Source organism: Nycticebus coucang, chromosome 10 (genome assembly GCF_027406575.1).
Source record: "Nycticebus coucang isolate mNycCou1 chromosome 10, mNycCou1.pri, whole genome shotgun sequence".
Taxonomy (NCBI): domain Eukaryota; kingdom Metazoa; phylum Chordata; class Mammalia; order Primates; family Lorisidae; genus Nycticebus; species Nycticebus coucang.
Window position 1 is genome coordinate 123,199,280 of NC_069789.1, and position 24,608 is coordinate 123,223,887.

At 48.5% G+C, this 24,608-nt stretch overlaps 1 protein-coding gene and 1 non-coding gene across 5 annotated transcripts in view; both read right to left on the reverse strand.

Annotated features, from left to right (window-relative positions):
* The window catches only part of SPTBN4 (spectrin beta, non-erythrocytic 4), an 82,553-nt gene that overhangs the window by 3,832 nt on the left and 54,113 nt on the right, over positions 1-24,608 (reverse strand). For all 4 annotated transcript variants that reach the window (XM_053607283.1, XM_053607284.1, XM_053607285.1 and 1 more), the window contains 12 exons: positions 17,074-17,298; positions 16,259-16,348; positions 13,636-13,914; positions 13,415-13,545; positions 12,373-12,577; positions 11,034-11,414; positions 8,788-9,032; positions 5,020-5,158; positions 4,844-4,928; positions 4,292-4,488; positions 1,625-2,232; positions 548-617 (listed from right to left, as the gene is read on the reverse strand). In XM_053607283.1, coding sequence (XP_053463258.1) covers positions 548-617; positions 1,625-2,232; positions 4,292-4,488; positions 4,844-4,928; positions 5,020-5,158; positions 8,788-9,032; positions 11,034-11,414; positions 12,373-12,577; positions 13,415-13,545; positions 13,636-13,914; positions 16,259-16,348; positions 17,074-17,298 — 2,655 coding nt within the window. The remainder of the gene's footprint in view (positions 1-547; positions 618-1,624; positions 2,233-4,291; positions 4,489-4,843; positions 4,929-5,019; positions 5,159-8,787; positions 9,033-11,033; positions 11,415-12,372; positions 12,578-13,414; positions 13,546-13,635; positions 13,915-16,258; positions 16,349-17,073; positions 17,299-24,608) is intronic.
* On the reverse strand, positions 22,709-22,813 carry LOC128597841 (U6 spliceosomal RNA). The gene has a single exon (XR_008383397.1). It is a non-coding gene; the product is annotated as a U6 spliceosomal RNA (small nuclear RNA).

Sequence of the window (24,608 nt, forward strand, 5' to 3'; positions counted from 1 at the left end):
ATGGGTCTGGGGTCCCATACGTCTGAAGGACCATCTGTCTTGGGGATGAATATGGGAGGACCTCAGGGATAGAGATCCAACTCAGGTGCCCCAAGGGTCTTGGGAGTGAGTCTGTTAGGACTCCTGGGGTTTGGCATTTCTCTTGATGGTGAGAAGAGGGTGCTAGATCTGTGGAAGTAGGAGTGCTAGCAGATGGGTGCCTCGTCTGTAGAAGCAATCTGGGGCTTCCTTCTGTGTGTGTATGTGGCCATCTATGAGGAAATTTGGGACCCTACGGGGCTGAAGAAATATGGAGCCCAGGATAGATGTTGGTAGAGTCTGGAGTGTGTGGAGGGGAGCAGGGGTCTCTTATGTCAGTGCCCCATCTTTCTAATGAGAAATTTTCAGACTCTGAGGGTCATCTGGGGGTCCTGAGAGACCATGCTGTCTCTGCAGGGTTCAGGTAGGAGGATGGGTCCAAGCCTAACATTGGTTGTTTCTGATTTCCTTACTCTTGCTCTAAGAAGTGGGGTCTCCATATCACCACCCATCCAGAGGTTCAACTTACCCCAACAGGGAGCCCTGGGCTTGCCTCTTTCTCCTGCAGCTGCTCCACAATGTCAGCCAGGGTAGCCTTCCTGGTGGTGGTAGGTAACAGAAAATGGAACTGGGGTGTCTTTTCCCAGGAACCTGTCTGGCTGGACAGAGGAGACTCCACCCCTCAACCTGAGATGCCAGGCCTCTGTTCACTTCTGCAGCTATCTCAGATGCTGGCCTTATATACCACAGGTATTCAGGACATGCCTGCTGAATGCAGGACTGAGCCTCTCTTTCCTTTGAGTTTTTAGCAGCACAAAAAGCAAAATCCACAAAGTGCCTTCACCCCTTTGTTGCCTTTCTCCACCCACCCACTGAGCTCCCAAACACAGCCCGCCTCCCACATCCCTGACAGTCACCAGCCCTAATCATTCTGGTTCTTCACTGATGACAAGTCTATTGCCCCTACTGGATTGTGAGCCCCATGAAGGCAGGGTTGTGACTATTTAAATCACTACTCTCATCTGGCACAGAGTGGGCATTCAGCAAATGTTCCTGAAATGTGAAGTTTTAAAAGGATCAAGAAGTCAATGTCTCCTGACCAAAGGCCTTTTTCTGGAAACACAGCTGATTGGACTACTCTGCACTACACACTTTGGTTAACTCTGGATTCTGAAAGGCCTGAGTATCAGTCCTGATTCATCTAAACTGAATGATGGGCCTTCTTTGAGCCTTAGTTGCCCTATCCATACAACGGAGGTGATTACAACGGAGGCTCTTCCCAAGGCAGTAGTGGTTCCACCCCTAGCCCAGCAAAGAAACTAGGATGCAGACAGGACAAAATCCCAGCCCAGGGGACTTGGTGCAGGCGTTAGAACCCAGTGACTGAAAACCTGCCCTTGCAGGGAAGCACTCTGCCTATTCCTCCAACAGGAAGGGCTGCCTCTATGGAATAATGGGCCTATCTCTCTGCCTCTGCAAAATGGGTACCAGACAGTAGCTCCCTCTTTAGGACGTTATGAACCCTCAGCCCCTCCACCAGGCCTGTGCAGCTGTGGGAGCTCTACGCTTTCCCCTTCCCTCACTCCCTGGTCACACAGCCCCTCACCCCTTGGCTAGGTCTCCCCTGGTGGGCATCTCCTGTTCACTGGACTCCTGCCGCTCCAACCGTCGCTCCCGCCTCTCCCGCCGCCGCTCCATCTGCTCATATCGGCCCAAGGTAAGGCTGTGGGTTGCCTCGTGCTCCGCCGACTCCTGCCGCTCAGGTCGCCGCCTCCGCGCAGCCTCCTCAGACGGGTCGGCCGACTCCTGGCGTTCTGGCCGCCGCCTCCTGGGCAGATCCTCAGCGCGATCAGCTGACTCCTGGCGCTCTGGCCGCGGCCGTACCTGCTCCGTCGCCACGGGAGTCACGGGGGTCTCCCCTGCGTCCTCTGGTGCGGCCGGCAGAGCGGTGGGCTCCACCCTGCCCGGAACCTCAGGCAGGCGGTCAATGCGCGGCTGGAGGCGCTCGGGTTTGAGCTCCTGTCGCACATACCCCACCCGGGTCCGAACCTCGGCCGACAGCGTGTCCGAGGCCCGACGGGCCAGGGGCTCATAGCCCCCTGGCCGCAGCAGGGGCGCCGCCTTGGCTGCCAGTTCCGTGGGGTCCCCGAAGAACTTGCGCCCCAGCAGCGGGGTGGGCGGCTGCTTGCTCTGTTCTGCCTTGAGTTTTTCGATCTGAGGAGAGAGGGACCAGGGTCAAGTTGAAGGCGTGGGGGTGGAGGAAGGGCTCATGAGGGAGCGGTCGGGGAAGGATTTTTCTGCCTCACCACTCTATCAGTTTTTGTTTTGTTTGTTTTGAGACAAGTTTTCACCCTGGGTAGAGTGGTGTGGCATCATAGCTCACAGCAACCTCCAACTCGGGCTCAAGCGATCCTCTTGCCTCAGTTTTTCTATTTTTAGTAGAGACGGGGTTCTCACTTTTGCTCAGGCTAGTCTCAAACTCTTTAGCTCAAGCTATCCACCCATCTCGGCCTCCCTGAGTGTTAGGATTACAGGCGTGAGCCACCACGCCAGACTTTATCAGTTCTTTGAAAGAGCAAGGTTGTCCAGGCCTGGGCCCAAGCTTTGCTCTCTAGCAAGGACTTAATTCCTATTTTCTCAAACACCTATTGCTTTTAAGAACTAATTAACACTTTCTCTGGGTGCCTTTCTTTTTTCCTTTTCTTTCTTTCTTCTTCTTCTTTTTTTTTTTTTTTTTAGAGAGGGAGTCTCAATTTATCGTTCTCGGTAGAGTGCCCTGGTGTCACAGCTCACAGCAACCTGCAACTTCTGGGCTTAGGCTATTCTCTTGCCTCAGCCTCAGCCTCCCGAGTAGCTAGGATTACAGGCGTCCGCCACAACACCCGGCTATTTTGTTGTTGCAGTTTGGCGGGGGTGGGTTTGAACCTGTCACCCTCGGTATATGGGGCCAGCGACCTACCCACTGAACCACAGGCGCCGCCCTGTTTTTTGTGTTTTTAACCGAGTCTCACTGCCACCTTGGGCAGAGTGCTGTGGCATCACAGCTTACAGCAACCTCAAACTCCTAAACTCAAGCTATCCTCTTGCCTCAGCCTCTAATAGTTGGGACCACAGGCACCTGCCGCAGGCCTGGCTAGTTTTTCTATTATTAGTAGAAATAGGGTATCTCTCTCTCTCTCTCTTTTTTTTTTTTTTGAGACAGAAGCTGACTTAAGCTGTCACCCTGGGTAGAATGCCACAGCATCATAGCTCACAGCAACCTGAAACTCCAGGCTCAAGTTATTCTCTTACCTCAGCCTCCCAATAGCTAGGATAACAGAGGCCTGCCACAATGCCTGGCTAGTTTTTCTATTTTTAGTAGAGATGGGGGTCTCACTTTTGCTCAGGCTGGTCTTGAACTCCTGAGTTCAAGTGATCCACTCACCTTGGCCTTCAAAAGTGTTAGGATTACAGGCATGAGCTGGGCCCTTTTTTTTTCTTTCTTTTTTTTGCAGTTTTTGGCCGGGGCTGGGTTTGAACTGGCCACTTCTGGTATATGGGGCTGGTGCCTTACTCCTTTGAGCCACAGGTGCCACCCCTGGGCCCTATTTTTAGTAGAGACAGGGTCTCTCTTGCTCAGGCTGGTCTCGAACTCCTGAACTCAGGCAATCAACCTGCTTCAGCCTTACATCTAGATAACCTTTCTGACCCCCATTTCCTCCTTTCTTAATGGTGCACCCAAGACCTTAAGATTTTTTTTTCTTTTTGAGACAGAATCTCATTTTGTCGCCCTTGGTAGAGCACTGTGGATCATAGCTCACAGCAACCTCAAATACTTGTGCTCAAGCAATTCTCTTGTCTCAGCCTCCCAAGTAGCTGGGACTACAGGTGCCTACCACAACGCTCAGCTATTTTTAGAGATGAGGTCTCACTCTGGCTCAGGCTGGTCTCCAACCTGCAAGCTCAGGCAATCCACTCGCCTCAGCCTCCCAGAGTGAAGACCTTAAGACTTTTTATTAGAACAGTCTCTTCACTTCGGTCTTCAAGACTCAGACCAGACTACCTCAGGACAGGACAAGTGCCTCTTTGTCTCTCCATCTCATCCCTGACTACTCTGGGCTTTCATTGTATGGTGACAGATCTGTTCCTGTGCTCCACTGGGAGCCTAGAAAGGTCTTTCTTGGCCCTCACGCAACAAGACAGAGCACTAAGTCTGGACGTGACTGTCCTATATAGAGGGCTGGGCTGGGGGAGTTGTTGTGTGGGGGCATGGAATAGGATCTGGGGGTCTGACCGTGGTCAGGCGCCGCAGAGAGCTGAACCTCTCTTCCCAGGCTGCAGCCGCTTTTCGGAAGGCCTCATGTCGCCGGATAAGCTGCTCCACCTCATCCACGCTGCTGCCCAGCTCCCGGCTCTGCAGCAGAGGTTCTTGGGCTGTCAGCCAGGCATCAGCCACCACCGCCTCCTGGGCAAACTGGTGCACTTCCAACACTGAGGGAGGCATGTGAGGTCATGGGCTGGGGACACCAGGTGTCCTTCCTGGGGGCATTGGCTGTTTTCTCTGTCCTTCCCTACCCCTCTGGCTTCTCCTGTCCCAGCCCTGACCTCTATGGGCTCCGTAGGAATGACAGGCTCGGGCTGTTTCTGTGGGCACCAGCTTCTCTCAGGGTGTCTGCCACCAGGGATCCAGTGGCAAGGCAGACCCCTGTTCACCCTCCCAGTCGGTATGTTTGCTTCTGGACCGATGGGTAGTGTGCAAAGCATGCCTGTGTCACCCTCTGGGCTTTGGGAATGTTGGAGCATGTCCCTGTGCCTTGAGCCCATGTGTGTCTGGGCCCTCACTCACTCTGCTGCAGCCACTCCCAATGACGGTCCCATTTGTCTGACACCTCCTCCTTCCTGGTTCCCAGCTTGTCCAGCTGTGCTTGAATCTGGGAGTGGTGGGTAGGAGTGGGGTCAAGGATGGTTCCCACCCCTCAATGTGCCTTGGTGGCAGAGGGTGTCCCCCATGCTCCTCCCCACCTCATCAGCCATGGCACTCTTGTTAAGCAGCAGAGAGCGCCCCAGCTCCTGGCAAGCAGTCAACTCAGGTGCCCGTGCCTCCAGCTCCGTCTTCAGGCCCTGGTGGTAGTTCATGAGCACCTCCACCGATGACACATCCCTGCAGCGGGTGGCAGGCAGGGAGAGAGGGATCTCAGCCATGGGTGGCCTGTGTGGGCCTGCCCTTAAAGCAGCTCCTGGTGAACACACAGCCCTGAGGCTGATACCCCATACCACCTCCACACACACCTACCTTCTCTGACCAAGTCCTGAGGGTCCAAGGCTCTTCAGTAGTTCAATGATTCCAAATTTCCAAGGTTCCAAAATTTCACACTTTTGTGATTCTAACCTTCTAACCTTTGGATCTTGAATTCTAAATTTTTTAACTTTCTATAGTTCTGAAGGTTCCACTAGCCAGTGGATTCTAACTTTCCAAGTCTGTGCTGTCCAATGCAGCGACCACCAAACTTGCATAGCAATTGAGCACTGGAATTGTGACTAGTCCATTCCAAATTGCAATATGTTGAAGGGTAAAGTGCACACCACATCATGAGGGTTTAGTGTAAAAAAAAAAAAAGAATGTTAAATGTCTCATTAATAATTTTAATATTGACTACATGTTGCAGTGATATTATTTGGAGTCGAGTCTATTGGGTTAAATAATGGATTACTAAAATAATTTTCACTTGCTTCCTTTTACTTCATTAATGTGGTTACAAGAAATTTTTTTTTTTTTTGCAGTTTTTGGCCGGGGCTGGGTTTGAACCCACCATCTCCGGCATATGAGGCCAGCGCCCTACTCCTTTGAGCCACAGGCACCATCCACAAGAAAATTTTTAATTGTATATGTAGCTCACATTTTATAACTATCAGACAGTGCTACTCTAAGCCATCGTATGTTCAAAATAAATTCCAAATTTCTGAAGGTTCCACCAATTGATAAATCACAGCTTTACAGTATGGTTTGAATGTGTCTCTTAAATTTCTTTCTTTCTGGTTTTTTTTTTTTTTTTTTTGGAGATAAGAGTCTAGACTCTGTTGCCCCAGGCTAGAGTGCTGTGGCATCAGCCTAGCTCCAGCAACCTCAAACTCCTGGGCTCAAGTGATCCTCTTGCCTCAGCCTCCCAAGTAGCTGGGACTGACTATAGGCACCCACCACAACACCTGACTAATTTTTCTACTTTTAGTAGAGACTTGGTCTTGCTCTTGCTCAAGCTGGTCTTGGACTCCTAAACTCAAGGGATCCATCCACCCCAGGCTCCCAGAGTGTTAGGATTGCAGGCATGAGCCACCATGTCCATGGTCTCTCAAATTTCATAAGTTAGAAACTGATATGTTGATAGAATTTGGAGGTGGGGCCTTTGGGAGGTAATCACCATTAGATGAAGTCATCAGGGTGGGACCCTAAGAATTAACAGCTTTAGAGAGAAAGAGAGACCAGAACTAGCACACACTTGCCCTCTCACCCTGTAATGTCCTCCACTATTCTGTGATGTACCATGAAAGCCCCACCAGATGCTAGCACCATGCTCTAGAGTTCAGCCTTCAGCCTTCAGAACTATGAACTAAATAAACATTTTTCTTTATAAATTACCCAATCTGTGGTATTATTATAATAACAGAAAAGAGTGAGACTAATATAAAATATGTCCAAACTTACTTCTGGAGATCCCACATTGTAATGAAAGTTAATACAACTAGAACAATCTTTCTGATCCTCCCCCATTCCCCAAACACGATCTCTTCCTTCCATTTGAATAAATTCACCCATCATTCGTCAATAACCCTTCTCTTTCCCTTAGCCCCTGAAGGCAATCCTTCAGTCAGGACTGAACTTTTTTTTTTGAGACAGAGTCTCACTTTGTCATCCTCGGTATAGTGCCCTGGCATCACAGCTCACAGTAACCTCAAACTCTTGGGCTCAAGTGATTCTCTTGCCTGAGCCTTCCAAGTAGCTGGGACTACAGGTGCCCACCATAACGCTCAGCTGTTTTTAGGGACAGGGTCTCACTCTTGCTCAGGCTGGCCTTGAACCCATGAGTTCAGGCAGTCCACCCACCTCGGCCTCCCAGAGTGCTAGGATTAAAGGTATGAGCCACTGCACCCAACCTAGAACTGAACATTTGTAACTTTAAAATACACTCTGTGAAATGATATGAAGTGAAGATTGTTTTTAAAATAACTCAGCAGGGGAAGAGGGGCAATGGTGGGGGGAGTGTACTATTGGAATAAGACTAGCCAAATGGTGATGGTGGTTTAAGCCAGGTGTTCACAATACACATGTGTGTTCACTACATTGTTACCTCTACTTTTCTGTGATTTGAAATTTTTCATAAGAAAAAAATTTTAAATTTCTTAAAATCAAGCCCCTTTTTCTCTCCATTTCTACACACAACCCCCATGATGGACCAAGCCAGCATGGTCTGTCACCTGCATCACAGCAGGAGCCTCCCGGCTGGCTTACCTGCTTCCACTCTTGTTCCCTACAGTGTATTCCCCACAAGCAACTGGGGTGATTTTTCTCCAATGTACATTATGTCATGTCCCTCCCTGCTCTGAACTCTCCCAGGACACTTAGAGAGGAGACACACTCCTCACCACGTGTGGCAGCTACTGCCTCTCTGTTCTCATTTCCTCCCGCTCTTGACTCTCCCCTTCCTTGCTCCATCCAGCTGCAATGACCTCACCTCCCCAAATGTGCCTAACTACATCCCACCTCGGGGCCTTTGCACTTGCTGACCCCTCCACCTGAAAAATCCTTCCCTCAAAACTTTACCCAGTTCACCCATCACTTAATTCAGTCCTCCACTCAGATGTCACATCCTCAGAGAGGCCTTGCCAGCTATGGCCTCATTCTCTCACCTCACCATGTTTTCCTCCACAGCACTTACTACTTGGTGAAGCAGCAGGATGTGCGGTTTACTCTCCCATCAGACAGCGAGCTGCCTCGGGGCAACACTGGCCTTGCTCAGCATCTGGCACTCAGCAAGCACTCAGTAAACATTTGCTGAGTAAATAAGTGCAGGTGCAAGACCCCCATGGTCACAGAATCATTGCCACTGCCCACCATTTTCCAGGTCCTTTTCTTCTTGGCCACAACCACAGGATTAAACTTCCAGCCTCCTTGGCAGACAGGTTGGGCCATTTGGCCAGCAGCGTTTGACACAGGCTTAGTCCCTACACTCTCCTATGTGAGGCTCCTGCTGTCTTTCCCCACCTACAGTAGTATCCAGAGGGTCCAGCAAATGACTTTCCAGACCAAGTGATGGAAGGCCGCTGACTCCCAACCACCTGGGAAAGACTTCTGCTGCACACTCACTGTGAACCACTATGTGAGCAATAAATCAGTGCCCACTAGGTTAAGCCAGTGAGATGCCGGGACTGTTCATTAGAGTTGTTCTTCCACCCTGACAGATACAGTCCCACACCTCCCCTGCCCCACTGCTGGCCTCAGCACCTCCCATGCTGGCCTCAGCACCTCCCATGACATCCCCATGGAGAGAGGGCAGTAGTGGGGGACTGGGAAAGACAGAGGACAGGAAGATGCCCAGTGCCTTAAGTCCACAATGTCAGGCCTGACCAGGGGTCCTAATATACATGAAACATCTAGAACAGTGCCTGCCACATAGAGGTGCCATGTAGGTATTAACTGTTGTGACTTCTTATGGGAAGGAGACTGTGGATGGGCTGGGGGTAGCTGAGGGAGGCTGCCAGAGACAGGTAGGAAGCCTGAGGAGGACTGAGGGGCACCTGGGCTTGTCAGCTGCCCCGATCTGGCCGGCGATACCATCCATCCAGGAGAGCAGGTCTCGGGCTTGACTGTGGAAGCGCAGGGCATCGGCTGTGGAGCTGACGTGCAGGCGGGCATCTTCACAGGCTGCCAGCAGCTCCTTCCAGCCCTGCAGCACCTCCTGCTCTCGGCTGGCAATGGCTTCGGCGTGTTCACCCGCATACACCGTCCGCAGCTGGGCCGCCCCTTCCTGAAGCTGCCGCACCTGAGAGGCATGCTGGGTCGGGCGCTGGCCCTTCAAGGGCCCAGACCCTGCCTACTCTTTTACCATCTGCTTGAGTGCACAGCCCTTAGATGCAAGGAGTCTGCACCCGTGATCCCACAGCAGGCTGTGTCCGCTGCCTACTTTCTGACTTCTCTTATACCCACTACTGCATTTCTCTCACATTTGCTGCCTGATTTTTCTTAGACTTACCTACATTCTTACTTCTTTCATTCATCGATTCATTGGAGAAAAGGTCTTGCTCTGCCACCTGGCTAGAGTGCAGCTGCCCAATCACAGCTCACAGCAACCTTAAACTCCTGGGCTCAAGCTATCCTCCTGCCTCAGCCTTCCAAGTAGCTGTGACTGACTACAGATGCACACCCAGCTAATTTTAAAAATACATATATATATATTTTGTTTGTTTTGTTTTGTTTTTGTTTGTTTGTTTGTTTTTGGCCGGGGCTAGGTTTGAACCCGCCACCTCCAGCATATGGGACTGGCACCCTACTCGTTGAGCCACAGGCGCCGCCCTTTTTTTCTTTTTTTTTTTTTTGTAGAGATGAGGGGTCTCACTATTGCCAAGGCTGGTCCCAAACTCCTGCCCCTAAGCAGTCCTCCCACCTCAGACTCCTAAAGAGCAAGGATTACAGGCCTGAGCCATCGCCCTAGCCTCTGACTTCTTTCAGGTTTTTTTTCTACTACTTTCTACTTTCTACTACTACGTTTCTTTCTTGATTTCTTTTGGTCTGAGAGCTTTATTTCTAATGAAACTGTCACCTACTTCTTCAGGCAGGCCCACCTCTACCTTGTTTCTTTAAGGAATCCCCTTTCCACTCTGATACCTGTTAGACATGCTGTATTATTTTCTCCACTTGATGTATTTCAGACCCTCTACCTCATCATAGCCCAGTTTCCTTCAGAATAGCGGTTCAGTTGCCATCAGTTGCCTGCCCAATCTCTATGGACTCTGCTGGGTGAGTGCTACCAACTCTACTGGTTCAATCACCTGACTTCTTTTGCAGTGACCACCTTGTTTCTATCAGATCCACCACTTAATCACTAACAATCTTTCAGCCTGATTTATTTTATTTTATTTTTTTACTTTTTTGAGACAGAGCCTCAAGCTGTTGCCCTGGGTAGACTGCTGTGGCATCACAGCTCACAGCAACCTCAAACTCCTGGGCTTAAGTGATTCTCCTGCCTCCACCTCCCAAGTAGCTGGGACTACAGGCGCCTGCCACAATGCCTGGCTATTTTTTGGTTGCAACCGTCATTGTTGTTTGACAGGCCCAAGCTGGATTCGACCCCGCCAACTTAGGTGTAGGTGGCTGGTGCCTTAGCTGCTTGAGCCACAGGCACCAAGCCCTCAGCCTGATTTCTAATAGTCATCTTTCAACTTATTAAAATAACTGTCCTATCTCTACCTTCCATTAGACCTGCAACCTCATTTCCTTCGGTCCTGCTCCTTTAGTTCTGTTAGGCCCACAGCTCTATTTCAACCTGATTGCTTGGATCCACCACCCAATCTCTGTCAGCCCCTCTGCTTGGTTTCTGTTAGCTCTGTTGACTTTCCCATAAATCCACCTTCATCAAATTTCTTTCAGAAAAATCTTATGATGTCTATCAGAGACCTGCTTTCTAATTTCCATCTGCACCACAGTCCAATTTCTCTTGGCCCTCTTGCAATTCCCTTTAGACCACTGGATTTGATAAACTTCACCTCGTGGTTTCAGGAGAAACACTGCTCAATCTCTACTGGAAATGCTATTTAATTTTTAGCAGACCTACTGCACCACTCTTTTCTGCCACTACCTGATTTCTGCACACCATGCAATTGGTCCCTCTTCTGCCTGCCTATTACTAATTCTTCCTGATCTGTGGCCTGCTTACTATCTGTTCCACTGCCTAATTTTGACTGCTCCACAGCCTGATTTCTTCCTGCTCTGCTGCCCACAGATATCCAGGCCCTCCCACCTGCCCCAACAGCCACTGGCACCCCACCTGGGACACAAGGAGCTGCAGGTCATGCTCAAAGGCTCGTAGGGCTCTCTGCATGGAGCTGGCACTAGGTCTTGGCTCCGGTGGGGCAGTCAGGCGGGGCAGCCGCCTCCGTTTCTCCTCGATCTGTCCCTGAAGCTCTCGGGCGTCACTGAAGAACTTATGCAGCTCCCGAGAGGCAGCCAGCAGCTGGGCCCGTGTGCCCATGAGCTCCAGCAGCTCAGCCCAGGCCTCATTCAGCCCATCTTTCCACTCAGCCATGGTAGCTGCTGCTGTATGGCCGCACTCGATCAGCTCATCCACCATCTGGTTCACAGCTGCCAGCCGCTCCCGCCCTGCTGTGCCGGTCTCATTGGCGAACTCTGAGAATTTCTCTTGTAGCACCTGCCACCAGGAAGTGGAGGGAACAACAAAGTGGGCAAAGGGGCTGAATACACTAGCCCCTTCCAACCTATCATTGTGATCATCAACATCATAAAAAATATCAGGCCAGATGCAGTGGCTGTCACCTATAATCCTAGCACTCTGGGAGGCCAAGGTAGGTAGGTTGCTTGAGCTCAGGAGTTTGAGACCAGCCAGAGCAAGAGTGAGACCCCAACTCTACTAAAAATATAAAAACTAGCCGGGTGTCATGTTGGGTGCCTATAGTCCCAGATGCTTGGGAGGCTGAGGCAAGAGGATTGACTGAGCCCAAGAGTTTCAGGTTGTTGAGAGCTATGGTGACACCATGGCACTCTAATCAGGGTGACAGAGTCACACTCTGTCTCAAAAAATAAATAAATAGGGCAGTGCCTGTGGTTCAAAGGAGTAGGGCGCCAGCCCCATATACCGGAGGTGGCGGGTTCAAACCCAGCCCTGGCCAAAAACTGCTAAAAATAATAATAATAATAATTATAATGGCTGGGCGTTGTGGCGGGCACCTGTAGTCCCACTACTTGGGAGGCTGAGGCAAGAGAATCGCTTAAGCCCAGGAATTGGAGGTTGCTGTGAGCTGTGATGCCACAGCACTCTATCCAGGGTGACAGCTTGAGGCTCTATCTCAAATAAATAAATAAATAAATATTAATATTAAAAAATAATATCTAACAGTTACTGAATACCTACTCTGTATCAATATAGTAATAGCAATAATAAAATAAGATGATAATACTAGTTAATGTTGTATTGGGCTCTGTGTGTGAAAAGCACACTCCTAAGTGCTTTACATTATGGTAACTTGCAGTAGAGCCACGAGGTGGTACTATTATTACCCTTGTACTATGAATGGGGCAATGGAGGCCCAGAGAACCTTGGCACCATACCCATGGCCCCTGGTATCACTGTAATTACTAATGATGCTCACCGAGACATGCTCGAAGTCCTGGCCGAGCTCAGGTGAACCAGCCACTACCTCCTTCTCGGCGATCCAGTGCTCCAGCTCGTCCACCTGGCGGCTGAGCTGGTACAGCCAGTACTGCTGCTCCAGACCCACCCTGCGCTCCTCTCCCAGCTCCTTAAGTGCCACATACAGGCGGTCCACCTGAGACTGCCGCCGGCTGATCTGCTCGCTGATGGGGGACAGGGAGGAGCAGAGAGGGAGCCACCTGAGAATTCTGGGGGCAGAGCTTCGAGTCCCTATCTCCTCCCTCTCAGAGCAGGGCTGTGTTTTCTCTGAATCTTCAGGTAGGGTCAAGTCCTCTCACATTCCTCCTGGTGGATTCTGTTTTCTGCAAGTCTTGATTCAGCCAGACTTGTATCTTGGCACCCAGGGAAAACTCTGCTTCTTTTGCTTGATGAGTTCACCCCTACCCCAGTCTGACTGAGTTTCTATCTTCAGCCTCACACCCCTCTCATCCGGTGAGCTGTGGGGTCTCCAGACTTCCCCTATGGATCCCTAGCCAATGTACCCCCAGCCCCAATCTCCTGCTCATTCAGAGGTCTCTTCCATATCCACTCTCAGATCCCAGCCCTGGGCCAGGTCTGGACGCTCAGTGAGGCAACACCACCTCAGTGTGCCATGAGTTCTGAGGCCCTGCCTCCATACCTAGTCTCGGCAGTGCAGGCCCTTCCCTCCTCCCAGACACTACCCACACAGTGGGTAGGAGGAGGATCTATGCCTGTCTGGAGTGATGACTTCTCTCAGTCCTAGACTCACCTCCCCCTTTCTCCCACAATGAGGCCTCACCACATTCAAGGCCCAGTGCTCCTGGCCCCACCCTCTCAACCATCCCTGGGCTGTGCCCACTCCCTGCCCTCGCCCTCTTGCCAAGTCTGAGGGGCTCCCAGCATCAAACAAGGAGGATCTTTCCCACCACAATGTCCAATTCTGGCCCTGCCTCAACTTCCAACAGCGAAGCTTTAGATCCTACTGGACCACTCCCTGGGAACCGGTCCCACCCGCCCACCTGTCTGGGTGTCCCATCTCCAGCAGCGCTCGGCACTGCCGCGACAGCTGCGCGATGCTTTCCTCGTAGTTCTCCACGCCCTGCTCCAGCTGCAGGTGTTTCTTCAGCAGCTGTAGGGTGCTCTGTTCATCCTGCAGGCACACGGCGCCCACGATGAGGCGGCAGTGGCGGCCCTGGGCTCCAGGGTCCCCAGGCCCCCCTCACCCCCAGCCCGGGCGCACCTTGCCCTTGTCCTCACTCATCATGAGCAGCTCCTGCTCGCCCAGCCACGCTTCCACCTCGGCGACATCGAAGTAGTACTGCTCCACCTGGTAGGCGGCGTCTAGTGCCTGCTGCCGCCGCTCAGCCGCGTCCACTAGGCCAGCCCAGGCGCTTTGCAGCTGGTCCAGGCCGCAGCGCACAGCCTCTGCCTCGGGACTGCGCAGCGAAGCCAGGGCAGCCGCGCGCTCCAGCACCTCCTCCAGGCGCCGCCCGTGCGCTTGGATCTCCCGCCTCAGGCCCTGAGAGTGGGAAGTCCGGGTGAGGGTGGAGAGGAGCGTTCCGAAGCCCCTTAAGACCATATGGTCCCCTGCGACTGGCACGGGCCCCGCAGCTGATAACAAGCATCCCCGTATAGCTCACCACGTGCCAGGCACCGTGTAAGCATTTTGCTGATATTCGCTCACTCATACCCCCAAGTTTAGATGGGAAAACAGGCACAGGGGGCAAAGTACAATGCCTGAGAACAAAAAGCTGGTAAGAAGTGACAGGATTTGACCACAGAAGTCTGGCTCCAGAGACTGTGCTGTGCAAAAACCACCAGCTTGCTGATCCAAGGTAGGACCTAATACAGGCCTGAGGACCAGGCCGCTTAGCAGGGGAGGTATTTACATACAGTGAAGAGGACAACTCTTATGGGTACAACTAAACACATTTTTACACATGTCACACCCGTGTACCCAAATCAAGATACGGAACAGAATACTTTCTTTTTTTGAGACAGTCTTACTCTGTCCCTGGGTTGGGTACGGTAGCATCATAGTTCACAGCAACCTCAAACTCCTGGGCTCAATTGATCCTCTTGCCTCAGACTCCCCAGTAGCTGGGACTGTAGGCACCTGCCACCACACCCCACTATTTTTTTTTTCTCACTCTTGCTCAGGCTGGTCTTGAACTCCTGAACTCAAGTGATTCACATGTCTTAGCCTCCCAGAGTGCTAGGATTACAGGCGTGAGCCACCCCACCTGGCCAGCATATGTAACACTTTCATCTCCCCAGAAAGTTCCCTCAACCAGCTCTGTACTTGCTGAGTACCTTATTTAATTTCTCATGTGCCTCAGTTTCCCCAATTGCCAAATGGAGATAATAACAGCCAACACTTCTTGAGTGTCTCTTACCTGCCAGGCTAAGGGCTTTATATAATGCAGCCACACATCTCCCCATCAGTCAGACAGCAGTATCATTCTCAGTTTACACATGAGGAAACTGAGGCACAGAGAGGGGAGGAACTTGCCAAAGTCACATGGCTAGTGGTAACCTGCAAAGATCTATTTTGTACTACTGTCATGAGGCAATAAACCAGGAGCACTTAGAACTGAGGCTGGTGTGCAATAAATGTGCAGTCACCATTAGCTGCTAGTATTTGCTTGACAGCCCATGTACCCAGCACGCTTATCGCACACACAGCCAAGTATCTGCAATTTTGAGCATTAAGTGCACTTGATCAGTTTCAACTGAAAATGATGGGCCAGTTCTGCTTGTTCCCAACACTGCTGACAGCCAAGAGTATGTTCATCAAATAGAGAAATAAAATCTAAGAAAAACTCCAGTCTCTTAAAGAACTCCATCTAGTACAGCACAATCACAAACTTTCCAAAATAATTTGCAGCCCCACCTCCCCAACATCCTGCAGTGTCCTATTCTCCCAACTTACATTTTTGGTAAAATGAGGATAATGACAGTATCTACTTTATAGGGCCATTGAGGGGATGAAATCATCAACATAGCTCCCTAGAACAGTATTTAGGATGTCTGTAATCAATGAGTGATTATCATTAGTGTTATTACATCTCTCTTAGGTTTCTTACTTTGAGCTCTGGTGAGAGAGTTGCCAGGGTTTCTCTGCTATGCAGTTTGAGAACCACTCCTCTAAACCAACTCTCTACTTATTTAGATGTAGAAATTGAGGCCCAGAGGGATAAGCAGATATCCAGAGCCTTTAGGGGCTCAAAGCCCCTGCCCCACCTTGCTCAGCTTGGGGGTCAGCACCCTCTTGTTTATTGTCTTTGTCCTTTTTGTTTGTTGTTTTACTTGTTCTGTACCCCATAGCTATTCTCCTTACTTCTGGTCATAGGACCCATAGGATTTTCCTTTAGGGGACTCCTTTGCCTCCATCTCAGCTCAGGTAATTAAGGCAGGTTCCAGGAGAGGTTCCTTAGCTCAGGCCAGGCTAAGGAGCAGACCAAATCCCTGGCCATTATGATTAATTCAGGGATGGGCATGTGACTCAGGTTGAGCCAGTGGGAATTATCCCTGGGATTATGCAGCATTGCTGAAATTACTGAGAGGGAGAAATGCTTTCTAGTTTTGCTGGTGGGATGTAAAACTGAATCTGCTGTTTGCCTTTTGTCACCAGGGTAAAAGAGCTGGCCTGAAAACAAAGCTAACACAGAAATAAAAACATCCAGAGAGGTCATGAAAATACCTGGAAGCACCTGGATACAACTATACCTGCCATCCAGTCTTTTCATTTACAAAAACCAATACTCATTCCTATTTTTTTTCTGCCTTTAACCACCTTGAGCTGTTTTCTATCACTTCTATCCAAATGTGTCCTAACCCACCCCTCACCTGGCTCTACTCACCTGGTTCTTTTTGATGTGTTGCTGGACAGCCTGCAAACCACTGCCTCGCTCTGTCTGCATGGCCAGTGGCAGCCGCTCCTGAACCCATGCCTGGAGAGGACACAGGGAGCAGGTGAGAAGAGAATGTACCCAAGGACCCTGCATCGCAATTGAACATTCAGCCTTTTGCACAGGACCCAAGGCCCTTCCTCACTGAAGAGCCTAGTCACATGTTCAGCCTCCTCTCCCTGATTTTGAACTTTGGCCTGTAGATGCCTTCTCTGGGTTCCCACAACTCCCTAAACTCTTCCATCACATTCCTAACCACCCAGACATCACTGTCTGGGGTCAAGTGTGTTTTCCTCCTCGGACTTTGAGTCCTGTATGGATAGCAACGGGATCTGCCTTAGTCACCCCTGTAATCCTTATCCAAGGCTGGGCCCATAATGATCAAGTGAGTGAGCAAATTAGTGAGTGAATGAATGAATGAATGAGCAAATCGGTAAGTTTTGAATGAGGAAATGAAGAGACGAGTGAATAAATGAGTGATGAGTAACCAAGCAAGGGGAGAAAAGATGAATAAGTGAGTAATGAATAAATCAATGAGTGGTTGACAATGAGTAAATGAAATGAATGTGAAAGAGTCAATGACTAAATGAGTAAATGACTGAATGACCGAGTCCATCAACGTATCAGCGGGAAAATCAATCTCCTCCACCCTGCCCCTCCCCTGCCCCGCCCCTGCCCCTGCCCCTGCCCGCTGGCCCGCCCGTGGCCTCACGCCCCGCCTCCCTTATTACCCGGTCCGGGCCCCTTATCCCCGCGCAGGCCCTCACCAGCTCGTCGTCTAGGTCGTGCGCCACCTGGTGCAACTCCTTGGAGGCGAGCAGCAAGCGGCGGCGCTCCTGCAACGGCTCGAGCAGGCGCACCAGGCGCTCACCCACCGCGTTCTGCCGCTCGCCCACCAGTTCCTTGCTCGCGGGTTCCAGCGGCAGCGCCGCTGTCTGCGCTTGCAATTCTCCCACCTCGCGGTACCACTCCTCCACCTGTGACTCCATCGACTGTGGGAACAGAGGCAGGGTCAGCGGGCCCCACCTACCCTCCCGATCCTGCTGTGGCTCTTCAGTACCTTCAGTGGTGACAGCCAAGCCTCTCACCCTGGCCCACCATTCCATTCTCCCCTTGCTCAATCCCCTCCAGAAGCGCTGCCCTCCCCGTGATTCTGCAACACATTAGTCCCTGTCTCGGAGCCTTTGTCTTTGCTGTTATCTCTGCTAGGCATGCTCTTCCTTGTCTATCAGATTTCATCTCAAATATTACCTTCTCAAGGAGGTGTACCTGATCTCCAGAACGAAAGTGGTCCATTGATTCTCAGACCGACCCTTAAAAGTTGTATCCTTGTTTTACAGAAGAGGAAACTGAGGCCAAGAGAAGTAATTTGTCCAAAGAGTTAACCTTTCCAGATGTCAAAAATAAATATAAAGCTAGAGTGATCTGGATGGTTGATGTGCAATAGGGATAGACAGTGCAAAACCAGACCCAAGCACACAGGAAAATTCGTGTATTTTATAGATGCCATTTCAAATCCCCAAGGAAAAGATGGATTATTTAATGAATGGTCATGGGGCCAACTGGCTAACCAATTTAGCTGGATCCCTTCCTTGCTCTTTACACTGAAAACAATTCCAGATGGATTAAAGACTTAAATGGAATAAGTAAATCCATAAGGCACTCGAAGAAAACCTGGGCAAAATATTTTATAACCTTGGGATGGAGAAAACCTTTCCAAGCATAAAAACCATAAAGGGAAAGATTTATAAATTTTACCACATAAAAATAAAAATACTACGGCATGGACCAGAATTTCATAGATGTAGTTAGAAGGCAAATGACAAACTGTAAAAAATATTTAATATATATTGGAGCAAGGAACTAGCTTTGCTAACGAATTCCTCTTTCCTGCTTCCTTCAGTTCCAACCCCCTTACCACCATTGGACAACTTTGTCTCTTTACTTATGTGTTTTTTCTTGGATTTCTGCTTCTAGAATATGTGTGCCCCATGAGGGCATGGGGTGTATGACATTACCTACTGTATGCTCAAGAGCCTAGAACAGTGCCTGGCACACAATAGACCTTCAATTATGATTTCTTTTCAATTCATGAATGGATGACATCAGCAAATGACTGCCCCAAAGAGAAATGGGCATCAGATATGAACAGGCAACACGCAGGAGAAAAAAGCATATGAAAAGATGCTCAGTCTTACTAATCAGCAGAGAAATGCAAATTAAAACAAGACATTCTTTTCTATTCATCAGATTAACAAAAGTGTAAAAAAGGATCAATAGCATCTAGTGTTGGCAAAGATGATAAAATATAAGCACACTGAGCCACTATCTGTAGTGGTGTAAATTGGGAGAGCCTTTCTGGAAGGCAATTTGGCAAGTTCCTGCATCATAAATGTGCATATGGTTAACCTAGAACTTGCACTTCTAAGAATATACCTAAAGAAACACTGGCACATATGGACAAACATGTTTGTCCTAAGACTGTGGTTCTCAACCTTCCTAATGCCACAACCCTTTAATACACTTCCTCATGTTGCGGTGACCCCCAACCATAAAATTATTTTTGTTGCTACTTCATAACTGTAATTTTGCTTCTTTTATAAATCATAATGTAAATATCTGATATGCAGGATGGTCTTAGGCGACCCCTGTGAAAGGGTTGTTGGACCCCCAAAGGGGTCAACCCACAGGTTGACAACTGCTGTCCTAAGCTGTTCATTGTAGCACAGTCTGTAATGGAAAAGCATTAAAACAACTTTAATACCCATCAAGAGTGAAATGGTTAAAACAAATCCATACCAATATGGAACAATGGCCCAAGAGTTTCTGTTAACAGGAAAAAGCAATTTAGAACCTAACTATGAATATATATATTTGTAGTGGATTATACAGGCAATAAAAATTCCCTGAAGTAAACAAGAAATTAACAACAGAGAATTTAGTGAGTGGAGAACAGGGATGAATAAGAGGATTTTCACATAGAATTTTTTATATAGTTTTTGATGTCTGAACCAGGGAAAATTATTGAAAAATTTAAATTAAACATGAAAGCGAACAAATTTAAAACATAAAAAAATCCACTGTAAATGCACAGAAAGGTCTAGAAGGGTGTACACCAAATAATAATTGAGGCACCCAAAGGGGAGGCAAATTGCAGAGATTTTGTTTTACTGAAGACTTCTAGGGTAGTAAAATCTTTTACTAAAATAATATATTTATGTATTACTCATGTGATTCTAAACAGATGAAGGAAAATCTAGAGAAGAAAACAAAGGAATAATAATAAAATTAAGTAGTAACAGCTGTCAAATGACTACAGACCAAAACTCAAAACCAAGTCAAAGACTTTTAATCCAAGGTTCCATAGGACAGAGTTGTTAGTTTCGCTCGCCCAACATCCACCCCTACCTTCCAAGCACCTCAAATTTCAATCGCCTTGAGCTTTCTGAGAGGTTAAGGAAACCTAGATTTCCGAAAGTGGTCGCATGATCCTGGCTTGGCCAATCACAACATTGAAATCACTTTGGCTATTTGGGATTGAATGAGGGCTGGTCATGTGATCCAAGTTGCACCACTGAAAACTCTTACCACTTCTACGGAAAAAGTGTGTGTGCTTTCCCCCTGGGTTCCTAAGCTAGTATAATGTAGTCCTAGGCTCCTGGTGCCATTTTGTCACCACCAGAGAAGAGACTGCCTGACAATGAGGCCAATAAAGAAGAAAGCAGGGCTCAGAAATGGAGACAGAGAGATTCCTGTGGACATAATTTGAGTAGCTAATCCAGCAATTCCTGAAGCTGCATACCCCCTGGAGTTTTCAGCTATATAAACCAGTAAATTCCCCTTTTAGTCTAAGTCAGTATGAGTTGGAATCCTTAGGAACTGCACTCCACAGAGTTCTTACTGATACAGTTCACAATCTATAGGAGCCACAAAAATGGGGAAAATCCCTCATAACAAGCCAAAGCCATGTAAAATGGAAATTCAAAAAGCACAATTACAAGCTGCAAAAATCAGAGAAAAATAAAATAGTCATCTCAGAACCACCTTCAAAAAGAATATTTTGCCTACAAAACCAATGTAGCATGTGTAGAAAAATAAAAAATGCATTGGAATTCAGGAAGCTTTTTTTTTTTTTTTTAAGATAGTCCGCTCTCCTACCTGGACTACAAGAGTGCCATGGCCTCAGCCTAGCTCACATCAACCTCAAACTCCTGGACTCAAGTGATCCTCCTACTTCAGCCTCCCCAGTAGCTGGGACTACAGGCCTGCATCACATCACCATGCATGCCTGACTAATTCTTCTATTTTTAGTAGAGACAGGGGTCTTGCTTTGCTCAGACTTGTTTCAAACTCCTGAATTCAAGGGACCCTCCTGCTTGGCTTCACAGAGTGCTAGGATTATAGGCATGAGCCACCATGCCCAGCCACGAACTCAGGAAAGTCTTAAAAATCATCTGAAATGTCCAGGTTATAGGTTTCAGCTCCCCATTAGATGAAAATCTCTCCAGAACATCTCCATCCAGTGACTGCCTGGCCTCAGAGGGAATAATTCCAGGGACTGGTGGTCTTCCACTTATATAAAAATGCCACATATTTTGAAAATCCACTTAATGTATAACAGATTTTTGGCAAACATGGGCAAAGGATGCAGCAGTATAATGGTCATTAAACATATGAAGAGATGTTCAGCCTCTTCCAATATGCAGATTAAGTGCAAATTAAAGTAGCAACAAGACAGAATCTTTCACCTTTCACATTATCAGGGATGAGAAAAGTATCTAATGATGGTGAATTCATGGGGAGATGGCTTCTGTCTTATGGCTGCTGTCATATGGCAGGTGTGAAAAAGCTTCTCCCTTTCAGGAGGATACTTGGCAATATTCACCAAAAAATGGTAATGCATATACCTCTCAGCCCAGAAATTTTACATTGAGGACCATTTCTTTCTTTCTTTTTTTTTTTTTGTAGAGACAGAGTCTCACTGTACCGCCCTCAGGTAGAGTGCCGTGGCGTCACACGGCTCACAGCAACCTCTAACTCTTGGGCTTACGCGATTCTTTTGCCTCAGCCTCCCGAGCAGCTGGGACTACAGGCGCCCACCACAACGCCCGGCTATTTTTTTTTGTTGCAGTGTGGCTGGGGCTGGGTTTGAACCCGCCACCCTCAGCATATGGGGCTGGCGCCCTACTCACTGAGCCACAGGTGCCGCCCCATTGAGGACCATTTCTAAAGAAGCACTTGCATTTGGGCCCAAATACATATGGACAAGGATGTCTGTTGCAGCATTATTTATACCAGCAGAAGACTGGAATCAGCTCACAGGTCTCTGAGAGAAGGCTAGTAAAAGACAGATTGTCAAACCAGCCCGTGAAATATTCATCAAGAGTTTAAAAGAACAGGGTATATCCATATTTTGTGACAAGGAAGGGTGTCCAGAATGTTTCGTTGAGTGAAAAAAGGCAATTTCTCGTACGGTTACATATGCATACCATATGTATATGCATAGAATATTTCTAGGATAGAAAGGAAACTGTTAAGAGCAGTTTCCTGCTCACATCCTTGAGGAGTGGGACAGTATGTGTGGAGGGGGAAGAAAAATATTTTACTTTTCACGTTATACCCTTCTGTTTGAATTTTTTTTTTTTTTTTAGTTTTTTAGACAAGGTCTTGCTCTGCTGTCTAGAGCAGTATTTTTCAACCTTTTTTATTGCACAGCACACTTGAACCTATAGTTAAACTTCCTAGGCACACTTAAATTATGTTGATTTAAAAAAAAGAGTAAAAAGAAAAACAGAATATACTTACTGTTCTTTGAACTTCTTTCCAAAATAATTTAATTAATGATTTAAAAAAATTTTCTGAGGCACACCTAAGATCCTCTCATGGCACACAGGTTGAAAATCACTGGCCCTGGCTGGGTGCAGTCACTCATACCTATAATCCTACCTACCACTCTGGGAGGCCAAAGCAGGTGGATTGCTTGAGCTCAGGAGTTCAAGACCAGCCTGAGCAAGAGCAAGATCCTTTCTCTAAAACTACACCTCACATCACCTGTCAGGTGTTGTGGGCGGCACCTGTAGTCCTAGCTATTCAGGAGGCTGAGGCAAAAGGATCTCTTGAAGCCCAAGAGTTTGAGGCTGGTGTGAGCTATGACACCATGGCACTCTACCCATGGCTTAAGTAAGACTCTGCCTAAAAAAACAAAACAAAACAAAACAAAAACCCTCAGAACAGCAACATTAAGGAGACAAAGATGTTTGTTTCATTCACAAATAGATCCTAGCAGGCCTGGTTCAAAGCAGGTGCTCTGTAAATGTGTGTCTTGGTCTGACGGATCATTCACCATGCCCTTCTGCTAATCTTAGCTGGGCAATATTAAAGATTTAAAATTTTTATTTTTTTTTAAATACAGAACATTTTTACAAGTTTGCTTTTCATCCTTTTGCAGGGGCCATGCTAATCTTCTCTGTATCATTCCAATTTTAGTATATGCTTGCCGAAGCAAGCATAAAGATTTAAAAGTGTAAAATTAAACTACCTGTAAATATTAAAACCATAGGAGCCATGAAGTACAGATACATGCTAAACATGGGTGAACCCTGAAAACATGTTAAGATCAAGAAGCCAGCCACAAAAGACAGCACAGTGTGCCGTATGATTTCATTTATATGAAATGTCCGGAACAGGCAAATTTATAGTGATGGAAACTAGATCAGCAGAGGGGAAAACAGGGAAGTGACTGCAAATGGGAATAGGGTTTTATTGGGGGGGGGGGTGTTAGTGAAAATATTCTGGAATTAGGTAGTGATAAGGGTTGCTCAACTTCATGAATATACTACAAAAATGTGCAATTTCTGATATTAAATTACATCTTAACTTTTTTTTCTGAGACAAAGTCTCTCTCAGTAGAGTGTCACAGCATCATAGCTCATAGCAACCTCAAACTCTCGGGCCCAAGCAATCCTCCTGCCTTGGCCTCCTGAGTAGCTGGAACTATAGGGCCCATCACTCTTGCTCTTGCTCAGGCTGGTCTTGAACTCCTGAGCTCAAGCAATCCACTGCTTTAGACTCCCAGACCACTAGGATTACAGGTGTGAGCTACTCGCTCAGGCCTGTATCTTTGTTTTTTTAAAAAAGTAAAAACAACAGAGGAACGTTCTTCCAAAACAGCTCAAGTGCCAGGCACCTGGTAGGCAATAAGGAACCAAGCTCTAATCCCAGGTCAACCTGACTCCTACTTGGATCCACCTTATTGCTTCCCATTTTCCAATTTCAGGAACTGATGCTTAAAGAGTAGTCATCACTGGGGCAGAGTAAAGACTGCCAGAACAAGAATTTGAACCCCTGACCAGAATTTGAATCCATGACTATCAGACCACAAACCCCAAGCTCTCAGCTACTCTGCTTCTCTATAACTGGGGGCAGCAAGTCTCAGAAAGAGGGGGTCTCGTTCCCACAGTCACACAGCAGTAGAGTGGGGATTTGAATCTTTGCCATGCTGAGCTGAATGCATTAACATAGGACAGAGAAGCGGCCGTGGTTAAGGTGGGGGTGGACATGATGAGGGGTCCTCAGGGACTCAGCCCAGCAGCTGCAAAGCCTCTAGTGCGTTTTCCCTTGCCTGGTCCCCCTCAGATGGCAGGAGACCAGCCCACCACCCCTCTAAGCATGAGCCTGCAGCTGAGCCAGACCAGCTGGCTGGACCCTGAGGGCGGGGAAGCGGGGGCTTGAAACTTCACCCACTGGCCCCTCCACCAGTAAGGACAACTTGGCAGGTTTCTCAAGAGGACTCTGGGTCACATGCCCTTGGCCTGGGATGTGGGGTTCCAGGGAAGCTGCTGCAGTGGCTGGGAGACAGGACACAGGGATAAAAGGAGACAGCAAGGGAGGAAGGAGAATCCAAATACAAAGAGAGAGGGAAGAGAGGGAGAGCAGGACAGAGGCATAAAGAGAAAGAGATACAGACATGGGGACAGGAAGAGACAGAAATGAGAGAAAGAGAAACTAAGAGACATGAAGAGTCCAGAGAAGGACAGAGAGACAGGCCCAGGAAAGACAGAGGGGAACAGATCACTCCCCCATTCACACCCCCTCAGACTCCTGCCAGCACCTCCCCCACCCACAGCCTGGCCCCACTCCCTTGGCCTTACGGGTGGGGCAGCGGGCCTTCTGGAGGATCCTCTCCAGCAGCAGCTCCTGAGGCCCAGCTGGGATCCATCTGGGCACTGTGGCCTATTGAGTTGCTCCCTGCCTGGGGCTCCCTCTGCTGGGAAAAGGACCCAGGACCCAGGAATTCTGCACT